General features: G+C 31.8%; 1 protein-coding gene across 1 annotated transcript in view; it reads right to left on the bottom strand.

Moving 5' to 3' along the window:
* FASN3 (Fatty acid synthase 3) overlaps positions 1 to 17983 on the bottom strand; it is a 50684-nt gene extending 32701 nt beyond the window's left edge. Inside the window, exons 1-5 of the mRNA XM_088256451.1 lie at positions 17896 to 17983; positions 11769 to 11936; positions 5737 to 5929; positions 4653 to 4773; positions 23 to 226 (exon numbers count right to left, since the gene is read on the bottom strand). Coding sequence (XP_088112577.1) covers positions 23 to 226; positions 4653 to 4773; positions 5737 to 5929; positions 11769 to 11936 — 686 coding nt within the window. The 5' untranslated portion in view covers positions 17896 to 17983. The remainder of the gene's footprint in view (positions 1 to 22; positions 227 to 4652; positions 4774 to 5736; positions 5930 to 11768; positions 11937 to 17895) is intronic.
* Positions 17984 to 23649: the final 5666 nt, after the last annotated feature.

The following is a 23649-nucleotide window of genomic DNA, read 5'->3' as shown; positions in this document are numbered from 1 at the left end:
AAACGTCCACGAGTAATGTTACCTGGAGAACTGCAGGGATACGTAGGGATGAAGGCAGAGATTGGATCCGCCCACGATGGCGGCTTCGCAGTGGCCGTCTCTGATGGCTCTGTAGGCGTGCTCGAGGGCGTACATGGAGCTGGAGCAGGCGCTGTCCACGGTGTACGACGGGCCGGTGGTTCCCAGCCAGTAGGATATGCGGTTGGCCAACATGGCGCGCGAACATCTGCAGCAGACGGGACATTAAGAATGGCTTAGATAAAATTTAAATGCAACATTTTGAGTGTGTCCAAATCTGGATTATCACCAATTAAAGGAGTTATTTTTCGTATTATTTTTTGACATCTCAACAAAGATGAAGAAGGATATGGAAGACTGGGCATTTACGGGGCTAAATCACCAATAGATGTCTCTAGTGAAATTCTAGTGAATTCACCATATTTCACCATCCCACTATTTCACAATTCCACTATTTCAGAAATAGAGGTATTTACTAAGTAAAACATTTATTAAAAATGGATAGATTTTACCACGAAGTGACTGCCGAATCAATTAATAAAATTCTAGTGATTCCAGAACAATATTTCGAATATATACATATATATACAAGTTCCAAGAGTTTGAGTAGTGTGGTTGTCAATCATGGGTAGAATTGATGAATGTTACACGCGGGTAAAATGATCACTTAAACCAACCTATGACGATCGCAAGCCCCGTAAATGTCCAGACTTCCATATTCTTCTTCATCTTTGTTGAGACGTCATAAAATAATATGAAAAATTGAAATGTGTCACGCTTCTACGACGACATGTTTTGTTTGAATTTCAAACACAACAATTTGAACTAATTTCAAATTAGTTTTGGGTATTCTGCTTATAAAAAAATCTGTTAATATTCAGAAACATCTCATACTCGTAGTATCCGTATTCTAAAGTATCATTTGGATGCTTACTTATAGATTTGGCGTTTAATTTGTAAAACAACATTTTAATTTGTATATTAAATGTTAAAATCAATCGTTTTTTGAGTATACTGAATTGTATTTTATTGTTAAAAATAGAGAGTTGTTTCGCCTTGTTATGACATTTTCAAACGAATGAAAATGAAACACTTTAAACGAAACACGTTTCACATCATCACACGACTCGAAAATCAGTATTTGATTATAACATTTAATATGGTATAAATTGAATACTTGAACTTTGATGTGTTACTTGAGGCCAGTAAAATTTATTTTAAATCTGTAATTGGTGTACAATAATGAACGTATCGACAAGATTCATTGTTTCCCTGACAGGTGACACTTATTGTCACGATACTCCGATCGATACCACGATCTAAATATTTTTTTGTACTGAGCTCAAGTAACACATCAAAGTTCTACGGTACTTGTTCTGAAATATTTACAAAAGAAGCAAAAAAAACAGCATATTTTATTAAAATTGCTCTCTTTCTGTTCCCTTCATTCCTTTGACAACTGGTCCATCCTGTACGGTAAATACATCTAAGAAGATAAATAAGAAGTTGTAAAATTTGTTAAGTTAATTTTATATTACTACGTTATCTCCTCGGTTGAAATAACTAATTCACGCTCATAACTCAAGCCTTGATTACTATTAAAAATGACAGTCATTTTATACGAAGTCTTTTAGCGGATAATACATTAGCGCCTGAAATTTTAACGACGTAATTCTTCCCTTTTTAAACCTAAACAAATATTATTCTTCGTGTGACATATTGTTTTACACCCACTTTCCGACATAATGATTAAAGCGTCCATTATCCAAAGCGAATATAAAAAGGTGTACATTTTTTGAAGAACGAAAATAAAGTTGTGAAAAGTCTATATTAATTTCTAAGCTCCGAATAATATCATATTTCAGAGCATCTGTTTTAATGGAACAAAATATATGGAATGGTTTCTTCTCTCCACTTTATTTTTACCTCGTGTACCTATACGAGTACGAGAAGTACGAGAACCCGTGAAAAATCACTGAAATACTGATTTTTTACCTCAGTATACATGAAAAGGTTATTGAAATGGAAAGACAAATGTCTTGATATTTACACATTTCATTATCAGGTTTAAATAATCACTTAATAAACTGTATAATATTCACCATTTTAACTAAGATTAATAACCGTTTCACTTATATTTTGAAAGCTGAGTGTAAAATTTAATATTTAAAATGCAAATATTGGGATTTGTAATTACAGCAGAAAGTTTGCTTTTTGCATGTCATTCTTTTTCCTATAAATCGTATTACCACATCGATAACTATTTCGATATATCAATAAAAAATCTCTAAAAATGTGGGGTAATTTAATTCAGCATTTTTCAACAATAATATAGAAAAACTTTCAATATTGTTGTAAAATTAACCTGCCCGGGAGTGAGTTTCTGCAAACAAAACTGTATCTGGGGAGTAAGTGTTTTTGCTATTTTTTATATATTTTTATATCATACATAGTATATAAGGAACTTATTTTCGTGAATATTTTTTTATTTAAACCAATACATTATTTTTTCTTCAAGAAAATATTGTGTAAATACAACTACAGATAGTACAAAAAAAAACCTTTTTTTAAATTATAAAATGGTCCTTCGAACCTGATAGAAGTGGTTAGACTTTATATCTAGCTCGAAGGACCATTTTTAATATTACAGTGGTCTGAAATTAGTTGTTTAGGAACAATTTGGTAATAGTTTCGAATGATATTTTGGTAAATAGAGTTATCGAACATTTGGAACATGGAATAATACTGTCACGTGTTTCAAACTAGTGTATTAGGTGAAAGGTTATCTTGGAGCACTGCTAACTAAAAACTTTTTGACACTTTCCTAGCCTCACACAGTTGCGAAATACATACAATGTATGCAGTGGCGTACAGAGTTTTTAATCCACGCCTGCAGCAGGAAAAACAACGCATTAGGTACTTTATGTAAATAATCCAGCCATGCATTAAACTCTTGAAAATCTAATAACGCGTGTCTTGTCGCTGAAATATTATAACGACAAAACCGACATTATCTAACCGAGAAAAGGTGCAATTTCTTTATTATATTTAAGATATTTTGAGTGAGTACAAATTTCATTTAAAAAAATCTTATATTCTCTCTTCTTTAGAGTTATTTATGTCGAAATTTTTGTTTACATCTCAATATAGATGAAAAAGTCTATTTAATTGGTAGTATGGGACTCACAGATTATGAGTAATGTGATAAGCAACATTGATGGCTTTCGTGAACACATATGTACTGTGTCATGAGATTGATCATATATCTAGGAGTTCCAAAAAAAATATTAATTTGGTTATCAATCATGAGTAGAATGGTGAATGTTGCAGGTTTAAAAAGTAATCACTTAACCGCCTATGAAAGGTTATAAACCCTGTAAATACCAAGACTTCTATATTCTTTTTCATCTATATCGAGATGTCAAAAAAGTAATGTGGTTGTCAATTATGGGTAGAAAAGTGAATGTAACACAGGGTTTAAAGTGATAACTAATAACACCTTCCAATGAATGTTCATAAACCTCGTAAATTCATTATTCCTTCCATATTACCATTGATTGACTTCTTTGTCTACGTTGAAATATGGATAAAAATATTTATTTCACCCAGTTTCTGACATTTACATCAATATTGAATACCATGAAGCGCAGTTTAGCACGAAAATAAGGTAGGCACTGCTTATGTGCCTGTATAGACGCACGCCACTGACTGTTTATCTAAAGATATTAAATTTCACATAACTATATGATATAATACGTGAGTTCAAAGCTGCCGCGGGATGAAATTCGTGAGAAGAATTTAATATAAAAATAGTTTATTCCTAGAAACTGGATATCCACTAGACGAATCAAATTTCCGCTTTTTGTTCGAGTAATTCTGATTCTAGGTATCGCTTTGTTTTCCTCTTTTGTAAAGCTAACGTGATTGATTGTTTTTAAAAAATCTTTCTTTTACATAAAATACAACATTGAAATTCAGAATATCTCCTAGTCCCTGCCAATAACACTGTCTTTATTTCTTGATTGTTTATTCGCAGATACTTTGTGGCACGTTTTATAAAATGTTATAAAATAAAACTGAAACTTTGATTTTAACCACTTTTATTGAAGGTACTTTTCTCCAACCGATGTCGACAAGAACTATGTCATCTTCAGAGATGTATATGCCAAATAAATATTTTTGTGAAACTCACTTATGTTTATTGTGTCTCCTAGGAATCGAATTCGAGACCTCCGGTACGGTAGCCGACGCTCTTACGACTATACTACAGAGGCAGACAATATCATACGAAATATAATATGTAAATATTGTTTTATCATGTTATTTTTGAAGATAATGTTCCTATCCAACACTCTTGTAAGAAAGTGGAGAAACCTAGATTTGAGAACAAGTATATATATATATATGGACGCACTCAAAATGATATGTATATATATATTTGGTAAAATAAACACATAACATTTCCATATAATAGTTTGTGTAATTCAAACGGTATTGTTTTAGGATATTTTTGATACAGGGATCGCAAGCCGGGCCATGTTTCCGCTTACAAAGGACTTATTCATACACTTTTCATCCCTTTGGGTGTTATTTCAGGAGCCCGGAATATCATTAATTAATATGAGAATACTCGCCCAGTTATGCCGAAGCCGTTGACCTGCATCTTCTCGTAGAACCAGGTCTTCTCGGACTCCGAGAAGCAGGCTCCTATGAAGACGCCGGTCTTTGTGTTCTTCAGATGCCGAGGATTAATACCTGACAACAAAATGGACAACAATAAGTACATAAAGTAGCATTAAGTTCTTTTCTATATACATGTATAGATCATGCCGTTTCCCCACAGGGACGGGCAGAGGCAATCCTCTGTTGGGTATCCAAAATTAAACAAGGTTTATTCAATTGAATTCTACATTTATTTATTTATATGTTAATACGTGACGCGTTTCGTCTTCTTAGGATATTATAAAACACTTGATAATGTCCTAAGAATACGAAACGCGTCACGTATTAACATATACATAAATAAATGTAGAATTCAACCAAATAAACCTTGTTTAATTTTGGATATATTACCGAACAATTCAATATGGAATTCTACCAACTGTCTGCAGTTACAATAAATAAGCAATCCTCTGTCTTTATCTATCTCCTCATACATACCAGACGATTATTCCGACTTTACCTGACCACTCTCGTGTATTTGAAATACTTGCTAACGCCAAGTTTTCCTCGATTTTCCTCTGTTTCTATATATCACGAGCTACAAATGTGCATTATACAACCAAATTGGTGTACTAATTAGTGTTCAGTGAATCAAATCCAAAAATCGAACTGAGTTTTATCACTCGTTTACGAAGGATTTTACCCTAACAAACAAAATCAATAAATAAATATCGGAGAACAAAACGATGATTATAATTAACTAACATCAAGGAAAATATAAAATAAACTACAGCATACAGTAATACAGTTATTAAATTAAATTAAATTAAATTCATTTAAATTAAATTAAAGTCATTAAATTATAATGTAAATATAAAACTCTCTTCTTCGCCAAAATTTGTTACTTATTTCAGTTTTTGAATTTGATCGAACAAAAACTAAAAGCAAATTTTAAGATGGTGTTTCCCAAACGACATGATATGACAGACTATGCCAAATTAAAAATGACATATCGTTACATGTAACCAAAATTTATCACATATTAAAAAAGCTTACCTGCGTCGATGACAGCTTCGTACGTCTTCTCCAGTAGCATCCTGCACATGGGGTCCAGGGTGTGGGCTTGCTTGAAGTGGACCCCGAAGAAGGAGGCGTCGAACCGGTTGACGTGGACGATCTTCCCCGTCCTCTGCGGAATCTCCGGATGCGCCAGCTTCCATCGTCTATCGTCATCGGAGATCAGATCCACCTGCAAATCGAAGGTTTGCCATTTTGGAGTTAATTTACGATTAAGGATAATAGGAAGAGGTTATAGAGATTTTATGCTAAATATTCATAGTTTCTTCGACGAAACGTGGTACATTTTTTATTTTATTTGGTAAATTTCTGCGTTTTTGATGGTGGGGTTTTATGAATGTTTTCTTGTAGTGTGTGAATTGCATTTTGTAAAGATTCATATATATAGTTCTTTCTTGCAAATATCCATGTAAAATACACGGATAATTGCATAAAAAAACTGAAAGTTTTGAATGTTGGAGCTAGTATGAACAATTTGACTCTCTATTGCCTTTTGTATACTGACGATGTTGTTCTTCTTGCCGATAGGAGAGAAAACCTGCAGAAGTTGGTAACAAAAGTGTGTAACGTGTGCAAAGAAAGTGATTTACTGATGAATGTTAGCAAATACAAAATTATGATTTTTGAACATCCCAAAAATCATCAGTAAAAGATTGAATAAAGATCTAAAAAATAGATGAATATAGATCTGGGTGTGAAATATTGGTAAACGGGAAAATTATGAAACAGGTTGATGATATAATTAAATGACGAACTAGCTATAATGATGGTTCGCAGGTGAAATGCTCTTTTTTTTAAACTGAAATTTACCTTAAAATGGTGACAATAAATGACGAAAACGTGACTGTTTTCCAATAATTTCGAATTCGCCCGTTATTACGGCCCACCGTGTACGCTTTCCGTTGGACATTATGCATGATATTATGTTACGAACAATCAGAATTCCGAGACAGGGATTAGTTGATCAAGGGATCGATCAGAATAGACCAGACTGCGGTTATATCGGATAATATTGATACAGCATCACGTCATCAGGAGGGTGGAGAGGGGTCTATTCTGATTGAACAATATGTACGTACAAAGTATTTGCGTTTATATACCCACTGTGAATTAACAACAGACATAACAATACATTCATGAAACGGAATTTAAATTGTCTATTCTTAAACATTCGTATGTTTACACGTATTTTTTTATAAATTCGCCGAAACCATATATTGGTTTATATTACCTGCAACACCAAAGCTTATTAACTGTTTTTTTTTTATTTGTACATTTTTGTTCAAAAATATTGTTGAGTATAAATTTTTAAAATAAAGTTTTATGTTTTTTCTTCTCCATTTATTTGTTTATCAATATAAACATACGTTCATCAATTCATATATATACATATTATTCTTGCAATGACCCACCAAGCCACCATTTAGTGTCTTGTCAGTAGAGTTCTTTTTACATTTATTATTTTTATATTTTTTAACATAAAGATTTTCACACTTTTTCCACTATTAACTCTTGACCATTTACCCATTCCTTTATTTGGCCTTTGGTCCATATTTATTGTTCTCTCTTAGGACCATCAAGTCCAGCGGTTAAAAAATACACTTTATATTAAATAATATTTAGCTATTTTTGGCACAATTAGTATATTCAAACTTTTTGACATCTCATTACAAGGATTTGGAAAAATCAATTTCAATTTTATTTGTCATTTATGCTAGTTTAAATGTTAAAATACAATTTAAAACATTAACACGTTATAAAGTTTCCTAAGGTAAAGGGGTACCTATGTCAACTTTATAGGGGGGTTTACTGTAATACAATTACAATTTAATCAATGGAGGACATACCATATCATGTGAATGATCAGCCATGATAATAATATCGGATTGTTATTGACTAATTAATTTAACTGATGACTTATTTATAACTTTCAGCAAATTGATATTGCCAAAGTGTAACTGTAAAACAAGGTTTTATTGAATCTAAAGCTGTGCAAAATCTCTGAGGCACTTAAAACTTTGTATTAATAATGCTATTTTGGTCGGTTTGGGCTAAGTGTAGACTAGCCTACCGACAAAATTCTGAAATGAACAATGATTTGTTTAACAAGAAAACTTCTGTATTTTTTAAAGATGCTTAAATGATTTGTCACAATTTGAGATAGTGCTACATTAGCTCTGTTATTTAAACTAAAATATTTTTTCTTCCATTTTTTGTTGTATTTCTCGTTTAAATGTAACCAACTAACTAATCATCGGCCGGCAGAGAGAAATGAACGAAATGAAATTTGTTTTACTATTTTTTCTACACTCATTCGATTCACATGTCCAAAACCAACTCAATACACTCATGCATTCCTTCCTTATATCTCCCTTCGAATATCTATACATACAAGGTTTTGACGCACATGTCGCTCACTCCTTTCAAGAACGTCATAAATAAAAAAAACTTGATTTTTCAGGAGAACGTTTTAAAATATAATACAATGTATTAAAAATAAATATCAAGGCACTTATTGAACTTTTTACTGTGCAATAGATTTTTTTAGGTTAAACCTGAAGGTTTTTTCTCCATTTGAAAAATATTTAGTATATTTAAAAAAATAATTAAACAATACATTTTCTTCTAAATGCAAAAACAATATTTTCTGCCCTGTAGCGGGTAAATATTAAGTTAAAAATATGCCTCTTTCGCTGGGATATAGTACATTTTCTGGTCATTCCGAAAACATGCACAACTGAAAATTGACGATTTTTGATTTATGACGTTGTTGAAAGGAGTGAGCGATGTGTCACATATGGCTATTTAAGTATTTAAACTCGAATTAGAAATAGTAAATTACGAATATTGGACATGTTTTTCAAACAATAATGATATGGTACTAATATTGGATTTGTTTTTTAAAAAACAGTGATATGGTATGTTTTTTTTAATACGTGAGAAACGGATTCCATCTCACTGGCTTAATTTCGCCGAATTTTCCCGACGGGCCAGTCTAACCCCGCCTTGTTAGATATCGAATTTCCAAGATTATCTATTTCACAGTATCTTCTCTAGTTGATCGAGTTTACACAATCATATCGGAGGGCTGTTTTGAATTACCAGTCTCTAATTATTATCCGCCGACTCGTGCGAAGAGAACGGTTCCTTCGCCGAACTTTAGCGCGACAATCAATTGGACCGTGTTATGCAGAAATCACCCAACACAATTTTCAAAATTTCACTTTTTGACGAATTCTACTTCATCACTCGTCTTCTTTTTCTTTAATTTTCTGTCCTCCACTGCTGGATATAGGCATCTTCCGTATCTTTCATTTTTTTCGATCTGCTGCTGTTTGCAGTCAGTTTTTACCCCACAGCGGCTATATCGTCTTTTCACCATCTTTTTTGAGGTCTTTTCACGCCTTTTTTGTACTCCCAAGGTCTTCTCCATCTTCAAATTATAGTCTTGTCTTGCAACACATCCTGCCCATTGCCACTTTAGTCTTGCTACACGATCCATGATATCCGCTTTTATGGTTCTGCTCCTAATTTCTTCGTTTCTTATTTTATCTCTTAGGCTTATACCAAGCATGGATCTTTCCATGGGCCGCTGTGAGCATTTGAGATCCTCTGCATTTCTTTTTGGAAGAACCATGGCCTCTAATGCATATGTAGTCACTGGCGGTATACATGATTCACAAGTTTTCCTTTTCAGATAAGTCGGAATATATTTACTCTCTAATGTGTTTTACTTGTGTGCATATGTGGCACTCAAAAGTAATTTTTTTTATTTACTGAATACAACGCAATCCAAAAGATCAACGTAATATTTTTTAGAGAACTGTTTCTGACCTATAACCAATAAATCTATGAAAAAATGTGTTTATTCATTAGAAAAACAACACAGAATATTTACAAAAATAACAAGATATGGTAAAATTAAAAAAAAATAAAATTCCATTAACAGGTTTTTACTTAAGTAATCTAATAAAAATAAACTGTAATGTACATAAAAGTATAACTATATAATAAACTTACATTAATTTTTTTAAACAAAAAAATTAAATTTTCTTTATCAACTAGTCAAAAAGACATCAACAATATTTGTCTTAAACGTACTAAAAGAAACATTATTGATGTCTATTTCATTAAGCATTACATTGCACATATCGCAGGCTCGATTTAAAAATGAATTTTAGTAGGACTTGGTGTGTTAGAAATATTCAAGTGAGTTGACAACTTTCAGCATTTTTTACGAATATATATTTACGTGCATGGAAATAATGTAGAAAAATGCATATGGTGTGGATTTGTTTAATTATGAAGTAGAAGAAAAAAAAACAAATAATTTCGCTGAAACCATCCACGATCATTTCCAACCAACCAATGAAATACAGAATTTTGACCTTATTGACGAAACAATCAAATTTTTGAATATGACTCACAGTAAAAAATGCTTCCTTACAGTAATGTAAAAACAACCCTTACCTCTACTATTTAACAAAATGATGTAATATTTTTTTATATTTAAAAAAAATATATAAATGCAATTATCTCAGCTTGCTAATTTATGGATTGGATGGTTTCTACATAACGTGGTTCGATAACGAATAGTCTGTATTGGCACCGGTATCCGACCCCATCGTGATGGGGAGTGTTGACAAGGGCGGGAATAGTTACAGTATCTTGCGTAATGTTCATTTAGGTATTGGTTATCTGTTGCTAACCTTATTTCTATAATTTGATTAATACTGATTTATAACATGTCCTCAAACGTTTTATTTTGTTGGATTAAAATCAACTGACATTTGATAATAGACAAAGAGAAACGTATTAAATACGTATTTGAAGTGTTTAAATCTTTGTTAACAAATCAGGGTTTGTCCACTTACAGTTGGAGTTATGAAGTTGGATAGATGTAGAAGAATATGGAAGTCTGGATATTCACATACATCTCATAAAGATCTCTGCTTAGTAAAAAAACTTATTCAACTGCATATATGTGAAAAAAGGTGTCAATCGAAGGATAAATATAACTTTAGTACGAAATTTTAGTACTGCGGTCATGGTTAGAATGTCGAATGGTACACGTGTAAAATGGTCACGTAAACCAGCTTATGACAGGTCGTAAGTCCTGTAAAAACTTCCATATTCTTCAATAAAATAATTCCTAAGTGGAGTCGAATCTAGATTTGTAAGCAAAGTTTGCAAACACTCAAAATATTGCAAAAGAATAAAAATATAATATTTCAAGTCCCATGTATAGAGTATGGTAGTAAATTGTGGTGCAATACTTGCGTACGTGACTAAGAAGAGAAGCAGTATTTTGTACATTTAATGAAACTTAGGTACTAAATATTCTATGTGTGATGTGATGTATGATTACCTAGCTCTCTTAGACTCATCAGAATATATTTTGTACATTAAAAGTATTGTTAACTTTGTGGTATGGTATAAATATTGCTCCTAAATGAAAAGCGTATTTACTTGATCACAGATCACGTTGATTAATTTAAATTATAAAAGAAAATATAAGTAAGGACTTTAAAACTATTTATTAAGAACAATAAAAATTACCGAATCTAGTTGACAATAATTTCCTCACGCGAAGGTCGTAGTTGCTGGCGGCAAGCGTCTCGAGCGGCGGATGAAGGAAAGAGAAACGTCGCACGGGGGCGCGGGTTTTTATAGACTTTCCAGCGTTCCGTACGCAGGGCTAACAACCTAATAGGTTAACCAGTGCGGGTAACCTGGCGAGTGTGCTTGTTTGTCGAGGTACCTACTTGAGTCACCGCGGTACTTGGATTTTTTTCTTCTTTATTTTAAATTCTTTTGCATTACGTGGCATAAATTCGAAAACAAAAAAATATAAATATAATTAGAAAAAAAAGATCCCACAAAGGCATGGCCTGTGTGTGGGTATACAATATAATTTAGTCATACTAAAGGGTATAAGGGTATAGGTATTATAAGTAGAACTAGAATAATGAGAAGACTGTACAAGTGCATGATAGACCACGAAACGTCACCTTGTCGAAGAGGTTATCCCTCAGCTCCATCATGTTGTCCGAGTCGGGGAAGAAGCCCGCGGCGCCCGAGATGACCACCTCGTCTCCGGGCGCGGGGTGCGACAGGCGGTACCCGGAGGGACACACCTTGGGGCGCCTCTGCTCATCTCCGTGGGGGGTTGGAGCCATCTGAAGTGGCAACAATTTTTTCACAATTAATATTTTGTAAAATAGTACATGCAGAGCTTGTTTCTATTTTAAGAACGTTATTTCTAAATGATGATGTGTGATCAAAATGACTGTATAACATCGTAAGGGTGCTATCATTGTGTAAGCTACTGCATTATTATTTATTTATTTATTGATTTAAACTTAATGCCTCCGTAGTGTAATGGTCAGCACGCTCGGCTACCGTTCTGAAGGTCCCGGGTTCGATTCTCAGGGGGGGGGGGGTCAAATAGATATAAGTGATTTTTTAACTCTAATATTTATTCAATATTACCCTGGACGGATACCTGAAGCAGATGTGTTAATGATCGAAATAACACTGCGTTTATATGATGCAGTGTCCTATGCACCGTTGGGGTGCGGATAAAGGTTTTAAATAAAATAAAAAACTTTGTGTATAAAAATGAAGTAAGTACGTTGGCGGGCTTATTGCTAAAAAGCAATATCTTCCAACGAACCAAAAACAGACTAGTGATATTGGTCAAAACGTTTGATTACCTTGCTGTTTGCAATCAGAGGGCAAATAGTACCTGAACATTACAAAAAACATAAATTACAAATTGATGACAATAAGGAAGGCAAAGGAGAAAGGGAGTTTAGGGAAGGAGGTAGAGGGAAAAACTAAGGGATGAGTTTTGATAGACAGTTAGGATTCTGATGATGGATAGTAATGGCTCAGAAGTTGATTATGTTGTTGTCTTTCTGTGTCATGATTAGGACTTTGTGCAAGGTTTTGAGTTAGGGTTGTTTTTTTCTATTCATCATTTGTTAGGATTGTGAGTAATTTTCAATGATTTTCAATGACGATAAGTGGAAATCAGGAACTGCAATATTTTCTCGTTAGCTTGAAAATGTTGAATCACGGACATATATCTCATATTTTTTAGTACCAATAAATGAGTGTAAGTATTGAATAAACAAGATTTTTTTGTAAATTTTGTATTATTGTAATTCTTTCGAGATGCTTTCATTCTTTATCTCTCTTATTCTTTAATTTTCTGAGAAGTTTCACTTCTATCACACGTGTACGGTGCTACAAACGTATTTTTTTAAAGATGGGAGTTGAAATTATTTTTTCCTTTGCTTTATGTACATTTGTCCGCCTCCGTAGTGTAATGGTCAGCACGCTCAGCTACCGTTCTGGAGGTCCCGGGTTCGATTCCCAGGGGGTTCAAATAAATATTAGTGAATTTTTTCACTGTAATATTTATTCAATATTACCCTGGACTGGTACCTGAAGCGGAAGGCTGATCACCTTTCCTTCATGTGTAAACGATCAAGATAACACTGCGTTTATATGACGCAGTGCCCTATGCACCATTGGGGTGCGGATAAGGGTTTTATTATTATTATTATTATGTACAAGGTTTATAGTTCGATAAGTGGATTTTAATTTCTTCTAGCTAAATTAAAATATTATTTTAATTTCGTTGGGAACAGGAGGGAACATTGAATTTTCCATTTCACCTATGGTTTCGTTTATTCAAAATAAGTCAGTTTGAGTTTTAATTATAAATTTATTGTATTTTTCATCCAAAAACCGGTAACACTCGGCCAATATTAAAAGACTGAAAACTGAAAATGTCAAACAAATGCAACGCCTGTGCGAAAATTTTCAAAAATGTCAAAAAAATCATGTAAGATGACTGACGTTACAGAAATATATTTTTGTACTGTGTTCTTTTTGTTAACTTAAATCCTTTTTACGTAGAAAAGACAAATTAATATTTCTTATTGTTCGAATGTTTTAAAAATAAAACAATATTTTAGCTTGAAGATACGAGTAAAATGCCATTCATTTGCTAAATTAATATTCGTTCCAAGGTTCCAAACACTCAGTTTTGGGTACCAACGCAACTTTGACCTCTGTTAAATAACTCGTATTGACAATATTATGCAAATGGCGGTTCCACATTATACAGACACTTTTATAACAATAATTCAAAGATTACCATTTCAAATGCTAAGTTGGGTGATGACCCCTCGCGGTGAATTCATTAAGGACAATGCTAAACTATGGAAATGAGGAAAAGAGTCGGTTCGAGGGAAAAATGGTCAGGAAAATCCCCAGCGCGAAGCCAGAATAAACGTCGATAATGTTCTTAGATCGAGGTCTAATGGAATCCAGTGTCTTCACAGTGGATACTGGGAAACTTGGAAATACAGAGGGATGGTATTAATTAAATTTAAGAGCAAGGCTCTTGTATATGTAGCAGTTTCCATTGTTTTCCTTTAAAACCAGGGTTTCAAATCTTTATGGGAAACAGTGCGGAAGCATGCATCCTCTAATAGTTCCACATAGATGTTTTTGGTCATTCTTTATTCCCTAATATTTTCTACCCATGATTGACTATATTACTTAAATTTCAGAAAGTTGTATAAATATTTTATAAAGCTATAAACCAAACCCTTAAGAGGGCAACAAGTTGTTTCCGAAACTTGTTGGTTGATATATATAATAATAAAAGTGAATGGATTAAAAAACAAGGTTATTTTATTTCTCTAAGTAATATAAGTAATATAATAAGTTGTTTATTTGCTTTAATTGAGTAAAATGATGAATTTTACACACTGTATAAAGTGATCACTTAAACCAGGCAGTGACTCGTTTTAATCGTTTTAATTGATTATCACAAAAGGTATAAAATTGAATTCGCTGAATTCATTACCAAAACGCGTGTTACGCTATTAACATACTATAAACAAAAGATATTGTCAAGAACACAAGGTTAAACATATGCATGCACTCGGCCGTATTGTTTTCCCGATGAGGTCTCTCTGGGTTAAGCCCGGGTCATCGGTACATGTCCATTATTAGCTCTGGGAAATTGAGTTCGCTTAATATAATACATTACACATATGAATATTTTATTTGTTGTTTCGGCATTCACTTTGTTAAGACATGACAAAATTGTAAAAGTAGCACTTATTTTTTACCACTTGACTAATATATTTATTTTTAACGACTAGTTTCGGAAGCTACAGATGCTTCCATCTACGGGTTTTTGTACAAACTTTATATAAATACTTGTACAACAGACTATTTCTGGAATATAGGAGACTTTCCGTACAATTTTATGTAAATCTAATCATTAAGGGTGTATTTTCAAATATACAATTTAACACGCAAACGTGTCTCTGCGCACATTTTTTTAGAAGATATTATTTATTGGAAAACATTTTTATAATTTTTTTAAAACCTTACCTTCAATAACTCTTTTCTTTTCGAAAACCTAGCCTATAACTAACCTATATATAATATTTGTTTCGAAGAAAAACTTTCTCATAAAATTGTACGTAAAAATCGATTTCTAAGGAAAAGTAAATTTTCTGTTGTATAGTTTATATATTCACACAATGTTTTATATTAAGGCCCAGTAATCTATAGCTTGCAACATAATTTTCTTTAAACTCAGGTAACAATTAACATAATTGATTTTTTTCTTCTAAAATAACTATTTTTGTATTGAAAATATAAGTCTTTTTTCAAAATTAATTATGTTTTAAGAACAAGAAAAAGAAAAGCTTTATGAAAGGTAAGGAGTTACAAAATTAAAAAAAATATATTTCATAAATATTCTAAAAAAATCTAATTCCAACAAATATTATAAATGTACACGAAAGCACATCTCGCCCCTTGTATAACCGGTCGCATACTGAATTGTATGTTTGCAAGTATTCCCTTAAGGCAAAGTGATCAATTCTGCTCATCGGTGCGGAGGAAAAAAAACATTGATATTTATTTTCATCCCACTGGGAATCAAACCAGGGACCGACTCATGGTAGCCAAATACTCTAACCACTACACTAAAGAGACCAAAATAGAATATAATATTTATTAGAAAAGTTATTTTTAAAATCATAAAAGAAATTTGAATTTAGGGTCTCAAACGCATTAATATTTTAATACATTTTTAGCCAATTTGATATATCGCGACATCCCCTAACGTCTTCTATTTATCATTTTTATGAATTTCCCACCCCTCGTTAGGCTTTGTAAAAACAATTAAAAGAAGGTTATAAACATCATCTCTTAAAACACAGCTTTTAAAGCAGACAAAGTAAAGTTTGAGATTTGAGTTTTTAACGTTTAAAGTCTCACACGAACTGAGAACTTTACAAAACGGGAATAAGTTTAACAAACTTTTGGTATAATTTTCAAAGAATTTGTCCCATGATAAAATCACAGCGTTGAAGGCGGAAATTAAATTTGATAAAAATATTATTATTAATGTCATTCGAGAGAAAAATGATGTCAATCGAGGCATCTCTAGTATCAACATCACTTTCATATATTTTTTAAAAACATTAAAAAAATAAATTATATACATAATATAAAAAAAACTAATTGTAACAGAAATTGAAATGATTTTATTTTAAATTATTGAAATTTTGTATCATAATACAATCAGCTCAATAGTAAGCGTTTGACTACTGAACTGGAAGTCCCATTTATATTGTAATATTATATTATGTTTTAATTAAATAAAGAAATAGATTTTCCATTATATATATATATATATATATATATATATATATATATATATATATATATATTTATATATATATACATTTTTTTTTATATATATATATATATATAAATATATATATATATATATATATATATATATATATATATATATATATATATATATATATATATATATATACACACACACATACATAAAGGCAAGGTAGTTAGTTCTGTGCTTCAGGTACTAGTCCTGGGTAATATTGAATATCTATGAAAAAAGAGGTTTTATTCAATAATTTTCACGAAACTAGATTTAGAAAAAAATTAAAAACATTTTAAAACGTTTTTGTTGAAACCTTACTTTGTTTTACAGTTATCCAAAATTTTAGACGAATTCGATATTTAAAGCCCAGTTATCAATAACTCGCAAACATCCAACTCAGAAAGAGACCCTGTTTCCACGCACAATTTTTTTTAGAACTATTATTATTATTTTAGAATGATTATTAAAAAAAATAAAACTCCTTTTCCCTTTCAATAACTCGTTTTTTCAAAACCATATATTCATTTCGAAGAGAAACTTATTTTTTCAATAGGTACAAAAAGGTGTTTTAAGAAGAAAAAAAATCAATTACGTTTAATGTTACCTGGGTTTAACCACTTAACAGTCAAATTTTAGCGAGAAAATTCGTCAGTGTAGGAAATCGTCACCAACAAGTCGAAACAACAATAAAATCAAATATATAAATATATTTGGATCGGGAAAAGCAATACCGTCAAGTTGGAAAACGATTTGCCGAGCAGAACTCGGACTCATCAATGTAATACAAAATAATTGCCCTAATCATGTTCATGTTGGGAACTGGTTAATGAAAATTAAGATTGTAAAACATTTTAAGTGTGTCCAAATACTTGTTCACAAATCTGGATTATCGCCAATTAAATTATCTGGTCAAATTATAAGCTAAAATGATATTTTCTGGAATTTCACGTGTGTGATTGTAATTCAGGATTCGGACCTCACATACTAATAAAAGAGTTTCTGCTCAATACAAAGCTTCTTTTCATATCACCTATATATGTCTCTGGTGAAGTTCTAGTGATTCAAGAACAATGTTACAAAATTGGTTCATATATTATGTATATATACCATATATATATAGAACTTCGAAGAATTTGAATAGTGTGGTTGTCAATAATGGGTAGAATTGGTGAATGTTGCACGTGTGTAACGTCATCACTTTAACCAGCCTATGCAGCCCCGTAAATGCCCAGACTTCCAAATTCTTCTTCATCTTTGATGAGATCTCAAAAAAAAAAACAAAAAAATGGAAAATTAAAGATTCTTTAAGAAAACTATCGATTACTGGGCCTTAACAATATTAAAAATATATATTTTGTTTGCAACATGTAAATGTATGCTGTTGTAAAAAGAAAAATAGATACCTTATCCGAAATATAAACGGTTCCCGAACTGAGTGAACTGACACAAATAAACCTGCTGACACTTGGAGTATCCCGGCCGGTTCACCCACTAACTGGGCGATAGTGAGTCGGGAAGCCTTTTATAAACAATTCCATGGATTTTAATTTATGCACTATCAGTTATTCAACAACCAATTATCGCTGCTTTTCTTTTGCCATGGAGACTATTCTCAAACCCCTGGATATTAATGATTTAACTTCTTCGGATCTTCATCCCTCATTCAATATCACCACCCCGGAGCCGTTATTCTTTGAAGAGTGAAATGAGATAAATATTATTCTTAAAACCCTTATCCGCACCCCAATGGTGCGTAGGGCACTGTGTCTTATAAACGCAGTGTTATCATGATCGTTTTACACATGAAGGAAAGGTGATCAGCCCTCCGCTTCAGGTACCAGTCCATGGTAATATTGAATAAATATTACAGTGGAAAAAATACTTATATTTATTTTACCCCCATGGGAATCGAACCCGGGACCTCCAGAACGGTAGCCGAGCGTGCTGACCATTACACTACGGAGGCGGACAAAATGGACAAAGCGGACAAATTGGCATGAGATAAATATATTGATGATAAATTTTTTACTACAAAAATTTAGTGTAATAATAATTGTAAAATGGACTCTTTCATTCATATTTGTGAATAATGATATTTGAGATAGTAAAGTAGGGTGTGTTAGATTTATTTAAATATTTAATAGTGCAATTAGGATTGCAATTGAAAATAATTATAAAAAGGATTGATATACTCGTAAGTAACTTTTCTACATTTCGTTTAATTTAATCAGCCCCTTTTAAACACACGTGTGCCCGTGACGCATTTTTCTTCTATCAATTTTATTTTGTTGAATGTTTTTTTACTGATTATTTGTAGTACATTCAATAATCTTTATAAAATATATAAAAACATATGCTAAGGATGAAACACGTGTCCACCTCCAGTTTCAAATCGGCAATAACACGATCAAATATCAGCCCTTTTTTACATTTTGTGAAACGCACGGTAAGTTATTTGTCGTTTACCTCGAGAAAGGACAAATACAGGTGTTATTAATGCGAATGAAGGAAGAATTTGCGAAAAAACTCATCCTACGAACTTATTGAGTGATTGTATCTCAGGACAGACTAGCGGGGTTCGTGCTGTTACGAAATAGCGTGATACTGGTGGCATTTGTATTATTAGTGAAGCTAAATAATATTGATATTGTCCGCCGGTTCGATTCCCAGGGGGGTGGGTGGAAATTTCAATTTCAATTTATTTAATATATATATATATATATATATATATATATATATATATATATATATATATATATATATATACATATATATACATATATATATATATATATATATATATATATATATATATATATATATATATATATATATATATATATATATATATATATATATATATATATACACACATTACAAACAATATTCAAGGCGTATATATTGTAATAAAAGTAAGCAATAAGACTTAAAGGTGTAGAAGAATCCCGCTTCGGAAAACTCCTTCGGACACATGGAACAGATCAATATCCAATGTGATATTGTTCAACATAGCGGTAGCTCTTCCTACAGGCATAACCATCGGCAGGTTGGTCCTGTGTATAGGAATGTGAAACAATCTATGCCGACGCTGTCTTAGGTAACTATCGGGAACATACAGACCAATACTCTGGATAATTTCAGGATTATCGATCATACCGCGCAACAATCGATAAAAATGCGTAATCAAAATCAAATCATTTTACACTCCTATATTTATTTAATATTACCCTGCACTGGTCAAGATAACACTGCATCAATACGATACAGTGCCCTGTGCACCATTGGATGAGGGCAAGAGATAAATAAAATAGTGTTGTTTGAAGTAGTACTACACAAAGTGAACAATCAATGATACCCTTGACTGGTCCCTGAAGCGCAAGAGTAATCACCTTGCCTTCATGTAAGTAACGATCAAGATAACACTGCGTTAATATGATGCAGTGCCCTATGCACCATTGGGTGGGGATGAGGGCTAGAAGAATATTGATATTAAGACTTTATTTTACAGTCAAAATGTACAAATACATTGTGCTTCATGAAGCTTTGCGTGTATAAAATGTGGCTACTTACTATTGTTTAGTGACAAAGGAATGCGTAATTAAATGTCTCGATTAGTATTGCAAATGAATATGTATGAATGGCATTCACGAGAAATTGTTAACATCCTGTTATTGTTATTATAACGCCATTCAATATTCCTGTTAAAATTTTGACCTTGTCAATACAAAGAAAAAGAAAAGTGAAATAAAATCTCACCCTTTGCATTCCACAACCATCCATTTTAATTCTTTTTTTATTAAATCAGACACTGGTTTATTCACCCTACGGATGATATATCAATATATAGGTGTCTCAACTTGATATAAAACATCTATGTTTCCTCTTTATATGGAAGAGCATTAAAGTCTGAGCATTTCAGGGCTTACGAACTGCCATTAGGTTGGCTGAAACTATCACTTTATACACTTGTGTAACTTTCCCCATTCTGCACATTATTAAACATCCATATTGCCTTAATTTTTGGAACTTGCGCAATGGTCTCTTTTACATGTTAGTAGCTTTTCAATGTATTTGAAAGTATGGCTGATTGTGGCGCCATCAGTTGAAAAAACTATGAAACTTTGAATGCAGAACGGTGAACCTTACATAAGTGTATAAAGTGATCACTTAGGTCAGAAAAATGCCAGATCGTAAGCCCTGGGATGCTCATACTTCCAACTAAGAAAGTGAAATATCATTAAATGAAATCATAGATGTTTTATCTCAAGTTGTGACACCTATAATACTCGTATAATATTTTTATTAAGTTACCATCCTGCCGTGTTAAAAACTTATATAAACGCAATCCATTTCGTTATGTGTACAAAATTTTTCATGTCGATAACTCTTCTTCTTACAAGAAGGGTTATAATCCTTATGTGCACCAGATGGTGCATAAGTCACTCCTTGGTCTGCACAATTATTTTATGCACTCAATTTTTAACCTCCCAATGTAGTTTTACCCAAAGGTTTAATCGATTTTATATCTTTGTTCATGAAGTTTCTCTTGATAAAAACCACAATTTCTTAAAATCTATTATAAAACACGTGTTTCGATGCCTTCTTCACCATTTTCAAATACCGAATGTACGGTGATTAAAAAGCAAATCTATATCAATTAAAATACTTCACAAAAAAACTTTCTTCAAAAATATTGAGGTAAGGCAAAAATGCGATTTTCAAAAAAATGTCACGTACTATTTTATTATTATTATTAAAATGTAAGAATTGTGAAGTATACCCCTAAATACAAATTTGTTCTGACTAAATGGCGTCGTTAACAGGGTTGGTGGTCTGGTGTGAAGAAAGAGAATTTGAAGGTATTTTCCCTTCATATCCAAAAAAAAGTACCTATCCTTTACAAGGAAATATATCCCCCTCGCCTCGGTATATTTCTGATTTTGAAGATTTATTATTTCGACGATTCGATATGAAAAAAGCGCTTGTCGTTAATGACCAAAAAATGTGATCATTTTTACTTTTCCAAATCCACCTGAGAACAGAGCATATATATATATATATATATATATATATATATATATATATATATATATATATATATTTATATATATGTGTATGTATATATATATATATATATATATATATATATATATATATATATATATATATATATATATATATATATATATATATATATATATTTATATTTATATGTATGTATATATATATATATATATATATATATATATATATATATATATATATATATATATATATATATATATATATATATATATATATATATATATATATATATATATATATATAAATATATATATAAAGACGTATACACACACACACACACACAAATACATATTAATAATATCTGTGTTCAAAATATTGAACTTTACTTAATAATTTATAAAGATTTCTAAATTATAATGATTATTGAAGAGATTCGTGTAATTAATTTATGGTAAAGGTAAAAAAATATCATCGAGTGACGAAAATAAAGCATTAAATATTACATCGAAGTATAATTCTTTTATATTAATTCTGACCCCGCCGGGATTGTACCTAGGTCCATGAACAAGGCACTCATACGCACTAACCACAATGTCACGGACAGAAATATAATCATTACTAGGGCTAACATAACACATCTCTTAATTATGCACTCATTTGGCGCGAATAATACAATTTAAAACATCGAGCGCGAAAACACGAGCCACTTCCGGCGCCGCGCTCATTTCCGGCAAGGCATTCAACCGCTCGGAGTCGGAAGCAAAAAATGTAAAAGATGGCGGCGACTGTCATGGCGTCACTTCCGACACTTTCCCGCCTGTTTTACCGCAAACTGCTTCGACATATACATACTTATTCACAACACACGTGTCTTTGTGTCATACGTGTGAGGTGTGAAAAATACAGTGGCGACAAGACAAATACAAAAAAAGTTACTTTACTGCATTCTCTAGTATGATGAATTACCTTCTAGCATTGAATTAAAATGACGTTATTTAAAAGAAAACACTTGTTTTTTACCACTCGATTTATATTTATTTTATTTTAACGTCCAGTTTCGGATGCTTAGCTTCTGAAATTAGTCGTCATAATAAAATAAATATAACTCCAGTGGTACAAAACAAGTGTTTCTTTTAAATTTCATCATATAATCAAACATTTGATTATATTTTTAAACTTTAAAACAATCTCCTGAAAAATCAATTTTTTTGATAAATGACGTTGTTGAAAGGATTGAGTGAAATGAAATTATGGGATAATCCTGGCTTGAGAATTGATTTAGAGGTTCGATTGCAGTACTAAATCAGTGTTGAGACTAACATTAAAATGATTTAAATACAAAAATATACATAAACATAAAACATCCCTTCACTATGACATTAATTAATTTCTTCCCCCCACATTCCAACCCTACCAGGCATCTGTTGATGCTTTTTTAATTACACAGTTTTTATCATACGAATTCGCGTTAAAACCAGATTGAAAAAATATAATTCCAACATGTTCATATAACTTAAGTATTATATATTCATGAGTAAGTATCCTTTCGCAAAGGTAATATTTTAAAGTTATTTATTACACGCCATTTCGCTTCAAATAAAAAATATACATCACCTAGTATTTTTCTTGAAATTTTTGTGCTGATAATTTGTGTCTTATTAACTTTAGAAAATAAAACTTGAACTTTGTTTTCAATCACTTATATGATTAACTGTACTCTTTGCATTCTAATAAACTAAAATAAATTCATAACAAGGTTAAGATATTTCGGAAATTAAAAAAGCATTAAAGCAAAATAACATTACTAATAACCAACATATTTTAAGTTTTTAAGTCCTATTTCAAATATTTTCCCTTTTCCTGGAAATATTTATAATAAAAATTCCACGCCTTCATCCCCTCTCACTTCACTTAATTACACACTCCTTTATCCTGCCTACTCACCCAACTTTGAATATTGTTCTGTTTTAAGTTTAGCACATATCCATCCCTGAAGATGATAAGGTGCTTGTCGAAACTGATTGGAAAAAAGTACTTAAAATAAAAGTTACAAAAAACATTAGCCACAACATTTTGAATTTGTCCAAATACGTTTTCACAAATCTGGGTTTTTCTCCACTTAGCAGCTATTT

Source organism: Brachycentrus maculatus, unplaced genomic scaffold (genome assembly GCF_059751285.1).
Source record: "Brachycentrus maculatus isolate JH-2025_06_01 unplaced genomic scaffold, ASM5975128v1 h1tg000061l, whole genome shotgun sequence".
In the NCBI taxonomy this organism is placed as follows: Eukaryota; Metazoa; Arthropoda; class Insecta; order Trichoptera; family Brachycentridae; genus Brachycentrus; species Brachycentrus maculatus.
This window is presented reverse-complemented; position numbering and strand designations above follow the sequence as displayed.